The sequence below is a fragment of the Anser anser genome (genome assembly GCF_964211835.1).
Source record: "Anser anser genome assembly, chromosome: 1".
NCBI lineage: Eukaryota > Metazoa > Chordata > Aves > Anseriformes > Anatidae > Anser > Anser anser.
Window position 1 is genome coordinate 43819166 of NC_139720.1, and position 12637 is coordinate 43831802.

General features: G+C 65.6%; 1 protein-coding gene across 1 annotated transcript; it reads right to left on the reverse strand.

Moving 5' to 3' along the window:
- Nucleotides 1–39: 39 nt before the first annotated feature.
- SHISA8 (shisa family member 8) lies at nucleotides 40–7467 on the reverse strand. The gene is made up of 4 exons (XM_083799685.1): nucleotides 6435–7467; nucleotides 974–1098; nucleotides 663–809; nucleotides 40–496 (listed from the first exon to the last, which is right to left on the reverse strand). Exons 1-4 carry the CDS (start codon nucleotides 6980–6982, stop codon nucleotides 228–230), a joined length of 1089 nt encoding a protein of 362 aa, XP_083655811.1. The 5' UTR covers nucleotides 6983–7467; the 3' UTR covers nucleotides 40–227.
- Nucleotides 7468–12637: the final 5170 nt, after the last annotated feature.

Sequence of the window (12637 nt, forward strand, 5' to 3'; positions counted from 1 at the left end):
ACTCCTGTCCGCCGCCGCTGAGCCACGCAGGAGCCGTACACCTCAACGTGTTTATTACCAAGGGGGAGGCCGGGGCCCGTGGGGAAGGGGAGGACGCGAGGCTGCTCGGTGTCCGCGGGCAGCACCAGGTCGTGCTGCCTGAAGTCCATTGCCCGTCCCCGTGGTGGGCTGAGACCGGCCGCAACTCATCGCCCCGCTGTGCGGTGCCACCTCCTTGCCCGCCGGTGTCAGACGGTGACCTCGGTCTTGCTGTTGGTGGCGAGGTGCCGCGAGGTCTGCCCGTACAGCGGGGTGGCGGGGCCCGGCCGGCGGGGGCCGCGCTGAGGGCCCCCCTCCCAGCCCCCCGACGGCTTGGGGGGGCCCTTGGTCTTGGTGGCCCCCAGCAGGGGGCAGCCCTCGGGCAGCCCCGGCCCCTCGGTGTGTGGGAAGGGCAGGGTGCTGGGGGGGGGCACCTCCGGCCCCCCAAAATGCCTGTAGAAGTCCTCGGGGATGCTCTCTGTGGGGACAGGGACACCGGTGACACCCCCGTGGGGACACCACCTCCTGTGGCGTGGGAGGGCTGACGGGGGGGCACCCTGGGCACCAATGGGCTGGGGGATGCAGTGGGTCTGGGGGGGTTGTCCCCTTCCCTCCATGCCCCCCACAGCCCCCTCCCCACTCACCTCCAACCGTGAGCGTGGCGTAGGCGCTGTAGCCGGGGGCCGTCGGGGGCAGGCTGCCCACCAGCGGCAGGCGCTTGCCGTGGCTGTGGGGCCGCCCCAGCGGGGGGACGCCGGCACTGGCCACCGCGTTGTTCAGGGGCAGCTTGTCTGGGGGCAGAGCCAAGGTGGGGGGGCTCAGGGGCGCTCACAGCCCCTCATGCTGCCCCCCACACCGCCCTTTTCCCCAGCAGGGAGCAGGCACCCACCCGCCCAGCGGCACCTCGGCCCCAGGGGGATGTTCGGGGAAGGGGCCGGGGGTGGCAGGGCCTTACCTGCGCTGCTCCTGGGGGACCCCCGGGCGAGCCCCTCGCCCAGCTGCACCTGCACGCTGCCCATGAGGCCGTCGATGTGCTCGGAGGGGCCGTGGCCCGGCTGCTTCAGCAGGTCGGTGAGCGTCCTGGGAAGGGGCAGAGGGACGTCAGGCGATGCCCTGCTGCCCGCGTCCTCCCTCCCGGCCCCGACGTCCCCTCTGCCTGTCGTCCCACGCCACGTGCAGCAGGGACAGGCGGCGGGCCATGCACCGGGGTCATTTCAAAGCGGGGAAGACCCCGAGGAAGGGATGAGAGAGGGGTGCTGGTGCTGCTGTGGGGAGGAGGCTGGACAGGTAGCCTCTGGCGCATGCGCTGCCATTTGCGACACCCTCCTGGTAAGCGATAGCATTAAACATTAAACACCATTACATAAGATACAGCGCTCTCCCGATCGGCATTCACACCCAGGGACGCTGCAGTACCACCGTGGCACACCGGCCGTCCCAGAGCAGGGCACGCACAGCGGTGTGGCCTTCAGCAGCCGGTCCCGGGATAGGAAACCACGCTCCCGTGTGTGGGGGAGAACCCCCCGCATGGTGCTGCATTGGTGGGGGGGGGCCCTGGGCCCGACCTTGAGCAAAGCCCCGTCCACACTTGTCCCATGCTGCGGCCCCGCGCCTCTTCATGTCCCCGGTGGCCCAAGCCTCAGCCGGGGGCATGGCCGCAGGCCCTGCCATGGGCACCGTGCGGCACCTGCACACCAGTGCCCTCGCATGACGCCGCTGGTGGACCCTCACTGTAACGAAGGCCGGTGGTGCCCTGGGCTGCGTTAGGCAGAGCATTGCCAGCAGATGGAGGGAGGTGAGCCTTCCCCTCTGCTCAGCGCTGGTGAGGCCGCACCTGCAGCGCTGGGCCCAGTTCTGGGCTCCCAGTACCAGAGAGACACATACATGCTGGGGAGAGCCCAACAGAGGGGCACCGAGCTGAGGAAGGGACTGGGGCACCTCTCCTGTGAGGAGAGGCTGAGAGCTGGCGCCGTTCAGCCTGGGGAAGAGGAGGCTCAGGGGATTTATCGGTGTCTATAGGTACCTGAAGGGAGGTGCAAAGAGGGCAGAGCCAGGCTCTTGTCAGCAGCAGGACAAGAGGCACTGGGCACTAACTGGAACACAGGAGGTTCCCTCTGAACATCTGGAAGCACTTCTTCACTGTGTGGGTGGCCAACCCAGAGAGGCTGGGGACTGTCCCTGCTTGGAGATCTCCAAAAGCCTCCTGGACATGGTCCTGGGCAGCCTGCTCCGGGTGGCCCTGCTGGAGTAGGGGACCTCCAGCAATGCCTGCCCACCTCAGCTGTGACCTGAGCCTGTGTCAGTGCTGGTCTTTGCACAGAGACCTCTCTACCCCATAGCTCATCTCTTCCTAAAGCCCCAAATGCAATCCACCCCGATCTCCATACGCCCCCCACAGCACAAGCAATGCTTTACTGAGCCGAACCACCATGGCCCCACACATCTCCCAGAGACCTGCTGGAGCTCCTGGCCCCCAGCCCTGCACCAGCCCTGCTCCCCTGCCCACGGGGCCATCCCGGAGCAGCTCTGGGAGCCCAGGGCTCGTGCTGGGCAGGCCACGGGGCCGGCAGCTCCCGTGGGGCCAGGGGCAAAGGCTGTCACGGCGGGAGCTGCCGCGCTGTCAGCCGCTGCCTCCCCAGGGCCCCGCTCGCCGCCCCCTTCCCCCACGTGTCCCCGGAGGCCACCGCTCGCCGGGCTTGTTTCACCAGGAGGTCCGATGCGATTTGACCTATTTCTTTTTTTTTCCTCGGGTCTATTTACCAAGCTCGAGCAGTCCTTTAGCTGCGACTTTTCCTCTCCAGATAAATCCATCAGTGCTCTTTTCCACACGCCTGCCCCCGGCCCCAGTCACCCGCACAATAACAGCAAGAGCGGCTCTCTCCCTGTCCCCGAGCAGTGCCCTGGGGGAGGACGTGTGCCAAGGTGCCGCTGGCTCACAGGACGTGTTTTTTGGGGGGGTGAAAGCTCTAATCTGGGGGCTTGGGGAGGGCTGCGGAAGGTCAGGTTGCATTAACTTAGCTTATCCAAAGGTCTGTGGCTCTGAGATGGCTCCGGGGTGCAGAGCAAGGTGGGGAACGTGGGGCATATCAGCGGATCAGCTTTAAACCTGCACTGCTTATCTGCAGTAAAATGCTAACGAGCAGTGCCCCTCGCCCAGACCGCTGAGGTCTCCATCCACCACCGTGGCCATGGACGCTGGGCACACGAGGCCACACGTGTGGGTTGGTGTCGGACAGCCCCAGGCAACCCGGCTTGCAGGAGCCCAGCCTCGCCGGGAGGACCTGGCCAACGGGCACAACCAACGGCCCCAAAACCAGCCGGGCGTGAGCCCAGGAGCGAGCAATGAGGAAAGTCCTGGAGCCGTGGGGAAGATGAGAAGGCAGCGACAGCTCCCTGGCAGGAGCCAGCACACTGCGCTCAGCGCCCCCGAGCAACACGGGAAGCCACCAGAGCAGGAAACAGAGGTGACAGCGTGTCCCCAGCCCTCAGCACGGGGGCTGAGCTGCTCTTGGGACCCCTCAGATGGAAGCCAGGGGCCCAAGCCCCGCACCTGGAAAGCGCAATGGGGCAGCGGCTGCAAGCCCCGGGCAAGGGGGCCGTGAGTTGCGGGAGGAGGCAGCAGCACAGCCATCGGTGGAGGAGTGGTGACAGAGTGACAGTGCAGTGGCGTTGCCCCCGTCCGGACATGGCCCTGGCTGCACGTGTGCCATGCATGGGCAGGTCACACGTGGGTGTGGAAGGGGACGGGGTCACTTCGCTCTCGTCCCCCGCAGCGCTGGGGCGGCAGGTGGCAGCTCGCCGGCTGCCTGCAAACACCTTTTCTGGGTCTTCGCTGTGCCTGCTGCCGTGGGCATCACCCACAGAGGAACACCCACCGGGGTCAGGTGCACAGCTGGGATGGGTTTCGGGACCCCAAAAAGCATGGGGAGACCCAGCTGCTTCCTCTCCTTTCCCTGCAGGGTCCCCAGACCTCTCGCCCGTAGATGTAGGTCTTTTTTGGGGGGATGTCCTCATGTGGTGGACACGAACAGCTCCCCCCGCCCTGAAAGGACCTCACCTCCTTGGAGATCGGGGGCCTGAAGAAAAACATGGGCAGGTGTTCCTGACTCAGACAGGGCCTGGGCACGCTGCGCGAGCGTGGGGACGGGTGCCAAGCGTGAGCTGAGCAGGAAGGAGCACACCTGGTGGGAGCCGCCATACGGACCTGCGGGAGGCGCGGGGACGGGAGGACGAGGTGGCCGCGGTGTTTTGGGTGCCTGAACCTCTTGCTGGACCAGCCACGAAAGCAGGAGGAGACGACGTGCTCAAGGCAGACCCTGTCGAGCCAGAGCCATCGCGGGGCACTGGGGAGTGCCCTCTGGGAGCAGAAAACCATGGGCGGGATGGCAGGACGGATGGGAACGGAAACCAGAGCGGCCGTGCAACAGGGAGCTGGCCCGAGGCCACGCTGCAGCTCCCGAGGAGCAAATGAGAAGCTCCAACCTGCGGCACCGGGCAGGACGCGAGATCGCACTGCCCATGCGCCGGGGCGAGGCGGATGGAAATATCTGGTGCTGAGACACGGCATGGTGCACGGGCCGGCTGCGCACACCGGGAGGGAGGAGACGGTGCCGCCACGGCACTGCCCTGCCCTGGGCCCCCCGGCTGGGGACCTCCGGCGGTGGCAGGCTCCTGGTTTTGTCCCAAAAAGGCACCTGAGGGAACCTTGCCTTCTCCTGCTCCATATGGTTGTGTCCGAAAAAATCAGTGGCTTTGGGGAAAAAGGGATCTGCTGGGCAACGGGCTGCGCATTTGGGAGCGTGGGTCCGCGTGAAGGCGAAGTGTGCTCGTGGGGAGCGGGGTGAATCGCTCCCTGCTCCTCGGGAAGGGTCGGCCGTGCAGGAGAGAAAGAGGAAGGGCACACGGAGATGTGTGGCCTTGGTAGCACGGTGCCGAGGCCACCAGCAGAAAACAAATCGCCTCGGTGGCCGGTGGGGTGAGAGGGGCAGCAGACGGAGATGGGGTCAGGTTTGGGCACCGTGGGGCTGCCCCTCCCCAAGCACAGCATCCCCTTCCCAGGGAGGGGAGGAGCAGGGAGGCTGGCGGAGGCCGTATCGATCCTGTCAGGGTGCCAGCGCTTCCTCAGATGACGCAGGAGGGGGACATGGGCTCACAGAGACGCCGGGCTAGGCTCCCCGCCAAGTGCATGGGGGGGCACAGCATGCATCCCCCCCAAAAGACTGCCTTGCACGGCTCAGGAAGGCCCTGGGACCCCATTCCCATTTTGTCCCATGCCCAGCCTCCTCCAAACACGGGGTGCAGGCGTTGTGCTCAGCAGAGCCTGGGGACGGGGCGCGGGGGTGCAGGAGGGGGGTGCGGCAAGCAGCGGCCGCCCCAGCCCCATGCGGGCACCCCACGGAAATGTCCCTGAGAGGGGGGATGCAACCAGAGCAGCTCCCACATCATCCTGGTAAAATTATTTCCTCGGGCCCTGCTTGCTTGTTCTTATCATTATTAATTTTAAGCTGAAATCCCTGAAGAAAATGGCACAAAAATGGGTTTATTGCCGGGCTCGATGTCCTCACTAGGAAGACCTCGCCGATCGGCAAGGCGCGGGGCTGCGGCTCGACGCCCAGGGCAGCCCCCAGCCCCTCACCCTGCCCCTGCCAGCACAGAGCCCACCACGTCCGTGTGTCCGTGTGTCCGTGTGTCCGTGTGTCCGTGTGTGCACACGCGTGTGCATCGCGTGTGCCAGGGGGAGGACGAGGAGGGACAGCTCTGAGTCAGAGCCGCAGGGGCAGGGCTGCGCCTGGGAGGCTGGAGCTGCCGTCAGCCGCTGAGAAGTGTTAAACTCATTTAATGTGATCGTTAGGGGGAAAAAAAAGTGAAAGGAAAAAAAATAAAAGAAAAGGAGGGAGAGAAACAGCTTCCTAAGAGAAGGAGCTGCGGGAATGTAACACCGGGGGGGAAGCAAGGCAGAGGAGCTGCAGCCACTGGCCCTGCCTGTCCCTGTCCCTGTCCCTGTCCCTGTCCCTGTCCCTGTCCCTGTCCCTGTCCCTGTCCCTGTCCTCGTCCCTCCCCACCAAGCCAGCAATGCTGCCCCACACCAAGTTTTGGGGCAGAAATGGGACCAGCAGTGTTTGCCTGGAGCCACAGCTCTCAGAGGAGCCCGAAAGGAGACAAAAAGCGAGGGGCTGGAGCCAGGGGGCGAGGGGCTGCTGCCCAGCGTCCCGGCGGTGTCCCCTGGGTGTGCGGCCCCGGTCTCCCCCCATGGGGGTGACGTCCCACCCCGGTGCCACACACACACACGCCCGTGCACACACACACACACGCACACCGAGGTGGTGCAGAGGCACGTCGGGAAGCACAGCAATTAGGGGAGATTTTTTTTGGGGGGGGACGGACACCGAGCGGGGGGGGGGGCTGTGCCCCTTTACCTGGAGACGGTCATCTCCGTCTGGGGGCCCTGCGCCTTCTCCAGGCCCAGCTTGGTGAAGATGCCCACCAGCACCATGACGGCCACCACGCCGCAGATGATGTAGACGATCATGTTGGTCCTGTCCCGCGCGGGGTCCTCGGGGGGCTCATCCACCCGGGCGGGCGGCTGGCCCGTGTTCACCCAGTTGGGGGTGTCGTAGTTGGAGCAGCCGCTCTGGTCCAGCCGCCCGGGCTTGAACTGGCAGCAGAAGCGGTACCCGCAGGTCCCGCAGCAGTACTGGTAGATGCCGGCGTTGCAGTTGAACGGCGGGTCCCACTGCCCCATCACGTCGTAGTAGCCCCGGCAGCGGTCCCCAGCCGGGCTGGGCTCGGTGGGCGCGGGGGCCACGTCCTCCACCGCCGGTGCCCGGCTCCCGTTGCTGCCCCTATCCCCGGCCCCCCCCGGGCTGGGCTCGGCGCCCCACGCCCGGCCGGGCTCCAGCAGCACCAGGCAGCAGATGCCCACCACGTAGCTCCGCTCCAGCCGCCCGCGGCTCCGGGGGGCCATCTCCCACCCCCTGCCCGAGCCCTTCTCGGTGTGTGTGCCCCCCCCCCCCCGCCCCGGGGGGTTACAGCCGCTCGCCCGCCCCGCGAGGGCCCCCCCGGAGCAGCCCCATGGCTGCGGAGATGCCCCCGAGGAGGAGACGAGAGGGCTTGGGGAGAGGGGGGGAGGAAAAAGAGGGGAAAAAAAAAAAAAAAAGAAAAAGGGGGGAAAAACGAAGTGCGAGGGGACGGACCCCCCGGTTCTCGCCCCCCCAAAAAAACGGGCCAGGGGGGTTCAGGGCAGGAGCCGAGGCTGGCGGCGGGGCAGAGCCCACGGGTGCCCCCGGCCGGGGCGGGGGTGCGGAGCGGGGCGGCCGGGCGGGCTGGGGGCTCTGGGCGACCCCATCCCCGCCTCTGCCCCTTGCTGCCGGCACCGAGCTCCGGCAAGGAGAGAGGGGAGGGCGAAGAAAGGCAAAAAAAAAAAATAAAAAAATCGGGAAAGCAGCAAAAAGCCGCGGCACCGGGGAAGGAGGGGAGGAGGAGGAGGAGGAGGAGGAGGAGGAGGAGGGCGGGGGGGGGGGGAGGAGGAGGGAAGGGGGGCGGCGGAGCGGGCAGGGCTCGGGGCTGGGTGGCGGCTCGCCGAGGAAACCGGAGAAGCTCCTTCACCAGTCCTCCGCCGCCCGCCCCGGGCCCTGGCCCGCCGCCACCGGGCGGCAGGCACCGAGCGGCCCGCCCCGTCGGGCGGGGACCACGCGCGGCAGCCCCCCCGCGCTCCCCCCGCACCGGGCACTGCCGGGCGGGTGTCCCCCCCCCCAAAAAAAAAATATACAGCCCCTGGGACGGAGCTGGGGGGCCGCGGGCGTCGGGCTGGGTGCGGGAAGGGGGGCGTCGGGGGGAAGGGGCGAGCCCCACAGCTAGGGGGTCCCGGGGGGGGGGGTGTGGGGAAAGGGGGGAGTGGGGGTCCCCAGTCCCGGCGAGCGTCAGGGCGTCGCCCTTAGGGAGCTGAGACCCCAACGGGGGGGATGAGGGATGGGGGAAGCAGGTGAACCCCCAAAACCACGTCCTTCCCAGATCCGGGATGATTTGGGGCTCCCCAAGCAGCGTGCCCCCATCATCAGTGCCCTCGGCCAGCGCCTGGCCCCAGAAGGGAGGGGTTTGCTTTCCCTGCTCTGCGCCCGGGGTGAGCGTGGCCAGGGCGAGGGGCATGCACAGGGCCTCTCATCCCCTCCAGCATCCTGCCCCGGGGCTCCCAGTGCCCCCAGCATCGCCCTTGTCTCCTCGGGCAAACCGCCCGCGTGGCCCAGAGCTGGGAGGAGGTTTGGAAACATTGCTGTAAAGATGCAGCCGGAGCTGGGGCCGCCTCCGATGGGTCCCGAGTGCCGCAAGCGAACGAGAGAGACCCATTTTGCAAGGTAGCTCTGAGCCTCCAGAGCTTCCCGAAGAGATAAAAAGCCAGCGAGGCGGCAGAAAGCCGCGCATCGCCGAACGCCGCGCTCCCACCAACCCTCGGGGGGTCTCGGGTTGGAGGCACCGGCGGTGGGAAGTTGCAGGCACGGGGGCTGTTAGCGCTAACGGCCCACGCCAGCGCCTGCCTTGACAGAAGCCGTGCAAGCAAAGTTTGCTGGCTGCCCAGGTAATGGCAGAAATCGTTTCTGGGCGATTGCTCGCGATGTGCATGCGAGCAGAGCCCCCCCAGGGGCCGGGAGGCTTATCAGGCTGGTAGCAGGCTGAGCGAGCAACTGGCCAAAATTGGGGATTTTGTAGGGAAATGGTTGCCTGGAATGACCTGAGAGAAAGGGAGTATTTCTTTTCTGGGGAGAGGAACGCTCACAGAGCGTGAAACAGGCGCTTAAAGGGTATCTTGGTGCCTGTGCAGCCAGGCATGGAGCGGGAGGGCAGTGTGCGGGCAGGAGCCGCAGGAAATTCAGGTCGGCTGGGACCCCTAGGGAAAACCCAAAGGATGTGCTCACGGTGTCTGCCGGCACTTGTGGGGATGCGGCTCTGGGAGAGGAGCTCCAGCGGGCTCTGGCCACCAGCCTCGGGGGCTGTGGTGGAAACGGTCCCCCCGGTGACAACACCACCCGGCCCACGGAGCGGCGTCTGCGCGCCTGCAGAGATGCGATACGGCGGATAAACACCGAGTGGGGAGGGCTGCGCCGAGCGCCGGCACGATAAGCAGATTGTTTCTGGCAGGGCACGGCGATTCTGAGGAGACGTCGCCGCTCCGTCGCGGCCCCAAATCCCCGCCGGCCACGGGGGTGCCGCTGAGGCAGAGCCTAGGCCGAGGAGGGAGAAGAGGAGGAGGAGGAGGAGGAGAGGAGGAGGAGGAGGAGGAGAGGAGGAGGAGGGAACGTGCTCTTTTCACCAGCACTGTCAAAGCCAGGGGAGCACCCTTGGGTGCCAGGGGGCTTGTCCACAGCCTGGGGACTGCCCACAGTAGGACGTGGTGCCACGCACCAGCAGTGGCTTTTGGCACCTGGAGCTCAGCGGCCGAAGCCCGCTGCCCTCTGGGGCTGGGAAGCTGTCGGAAAGATCCCACGGCACGCGCTGCCAAGCAGCCCCCTTCTGGGGACAGAGCTGGGGACACGTCAGGGGACATCAGGTGTGCCGGGGGGCACAGGGACGTGGTGGCAGAGCCCCTGGCCGCCCCGCTCCCAGCCCGGCACGCACAGAGGTTTTATTCCCCTGCCTGTGCTCGGTGCTGTGGCTGGGAAATGGCCTGCCAGAGAAGCCGTGCGTCGTAATGGCCTATATAAAACACAGGAGCATATGTGCGTTTACCATTAAGATTATAATTGCAAACATTCAAAAGTTGAGATTTGCAAGCTCCCAGCTTCCCAAAGGCGGCTGCAGCCGAACCCAAACGACATCCAGAGCGATGAGGAGAAAATGTGTTTGAAGCGAGAGCTTTGTTGTCGTCGTTGTTGTTGTTAAATTGATGCGGCGCTTGCTGCAGAGGGACTCCGCATGTAGGACTAACCCCGGATGCCTTGCTGGTGATGCCTACCTCAGCGAACGGGGTGGGAGCAGCCCCGTCCCTCCCTGCCAGCACCAATTCCCACACCTATCCCAACGGGAACCCCTCCGCTTTTTTCCCCCGTAACGCAACTTCCATGCATTTTGGGGCCGGCAGCGGCAGAGCTCACATTTTCTGGGGGGGGATGGTTTCGAGGCTCGGCCTGCGGGAGGAGGCCATATGGCCGGGAACAGCGGCGTGCCGTCCCCGCGGCAGCCCGGCAGAGCATCCAGCTCCTCGGCAAGGGCGGCCGTGCCAAGCGGCCCCGGCCGGCAGCCAGCGCGGCGGGACGCCCCCGCGCAGAGCCGTGCCCCTCCTCGTCCCCGGGCACTGGGCACGAGGGGACGGGGGCGGGCTTGTCCCCCCCCCTCGTGCAGGGTGCCCTCCGAAATGGGGTGGGCTGGAGGAACCCGGCTTGGGTGCCTCGTTTTTGGGGTGGCTGGTGCCGAACGCTGTTGTGCCGTGTTACGCCTGCTCCATGGCCATGCTGGCAGCAGGTGCAAACCTCGTGGGCTCTCCCCATGCCTCGTCCCCTCCCCAAAATGCCCCGCTGGGGGCACTCGCATAGACGTGGTTGTCCCACTGCCCCTATCCCCCCCCGTGCTGCCCTGATGTGCGGCACCTCCGTAACACCGCCGGGCTTTTAATGAGAAGTCAATGGGAGCTGGCACTGCCCAACCGGAGCACGGCTCTCCTGGGTCTGCGGGTCCATGGCAGCGCCCTGAGGTGTGAGGGGAGGGACGGTCAGAGCTGCGGGTAAGTGTGCTCCGAGACAGGGGCTGCAGCGTCTTTATTCCCTCCTGACCCATTTAAAGCAAGCATCGGTGACTAAGGGAGCTGGCGGGAGGATAAAAATACCTCCCACACGCTCCCTGTGAGGCCGGGGATGGAAATAGGGGTGCCGTCACCTCTCCGGGGACTGCCTGGGGTCACTGTTTTGCAGTCCCAAAGATCGAGCCCGTGCTGGTGGGCTCAGGACAACACCAACGCTTTGCAAGCACGGTGCTGGCATCCTGCAGCTGCTCCTGGCTCCCTGCCACACCAAACCCACAGGTTTGGGGTCTCCTTCCCCGTCCCACCCAGCCAAACCCCATTTCCAGGGGTGGAGGAGGTTTACAAAGCAGTGAGCAAAGAAGTCTCTCCTGCCCACAGACCCAAATCTCTCAGTTTTCACTCGCTTTGGAGAAGAAAGGGGTGAAACCTGGGCAGGTGGCGGTAGGAGGCTGCGTTTAGAGGGAGAGGTTTTTGGGAGCGCGTCGGGTGCCTGCTGCTTGCAGGGCATGTGGGGAGCTCACCCCCGGGCACCCCAACGCTGCTGCCCCTGAAGGACCCAAATATCCACCTGGACTCTGCGGGGCGATGCCTTGATGCCTGCCAGGGTGTAATTCAGCTGCCTGGGGCACCGGCGTTGCAGGGGGAGAGCAGCGTACGCCGAAACTGGCAGTCCTGCTTACTAAATCTGCAATTCCAGCGCCGGCTGTATTTTCGTCGTTCTAATAATAAGTGCGAATACAGTGGGGATGAATCACAGGCTGCGGGCTGCAGGTTTTGCCCCCCCTCCCCACCTTTGCTGCGAATCCGTCCTGGGGGGGAGTGGAGCTGGTGGGGGCAGGGGCTGGGACACATCGGGGACACATCGGGGACACAGAGGGGACACAGAGGGGACACAGAGGGGACACAGAGGGGACACAGAGGGGATGCTGTCCCAGGCCAGCACCAACCTCCCCCAGCCGTGCCCATCGCGTCCAGGAGCCGAGTCCCTTCACGCTCCCATTTCCACCAGTGTTTCCATGTGCCACAGCAACATTTCAATCCCAAGGGACTCCTGGAGCATCCCCGCAGCGCCGCTGCCCTGCCCCTGCCCCGTGGCTGTTCGCACCCTGGGGTCTCGGTACCTCTGCACCCCGACTGCTCCCAGTCCAAAACACGCGAGCGGCCCCCGCGCAGCTGGTCACTGCTGGCTTTGCCTGCTGGGAACCGCTTGCTTTGTTGCAAGGACCTTTTGCAAATGTTAATGCTTTCCTTTCGCTGGAGAGCTCTGCGGATGATCTGCCAGAACGGATTTCACACGCTTCTCCTAAAATTATGCCCTTTGCTTTCCCGGCGCTGGAGACGAAGCGGAGCCCGGCGTGCCGGCGGCATGCGAGGAGCGCGGCTCGCTGCTGCACGGGCGGCTGAGCCCTGGCCGGGTGGGCTCTCCTGGAGCCCACCGCTGCTTGCACGCAGTCCCTGCAGCACCCGCAGTCGCCTCCCGCATTGCCAGCCCCACCGGGAGCAGGACGGGGATGTGCCTGGTGGGCACTGGCTGCCCCCGTGCCCTGCACCTCCGTGGGGACCCCTGGTGCATGTCCCACATCCCCGGGGGGCTGCCCTCGCTCTGTCTGGGCTGGGGGTGATTCCCGACCCCCAAGGCGTATGTGTGGATGTGTGTTACAGGGAGCTTGCCGTTACCCCTGCAGCTACCCTGAGCTGTAAATGAGGACATTCAGGGTTTGCCCTCCCCCGGCAGGAGCCCCCCCACGTATTCATATTGGGAAATGCAGTGGAGGGATCCAGACCCAGCCCTGTCCTCCCCGGCAGCGAGCAGCTACTCGTGAATATCGTGGCTGTGGTTAGAGCTGATTTAATACATCTTAAATGACTCATTGGGGAATTTATTTATTT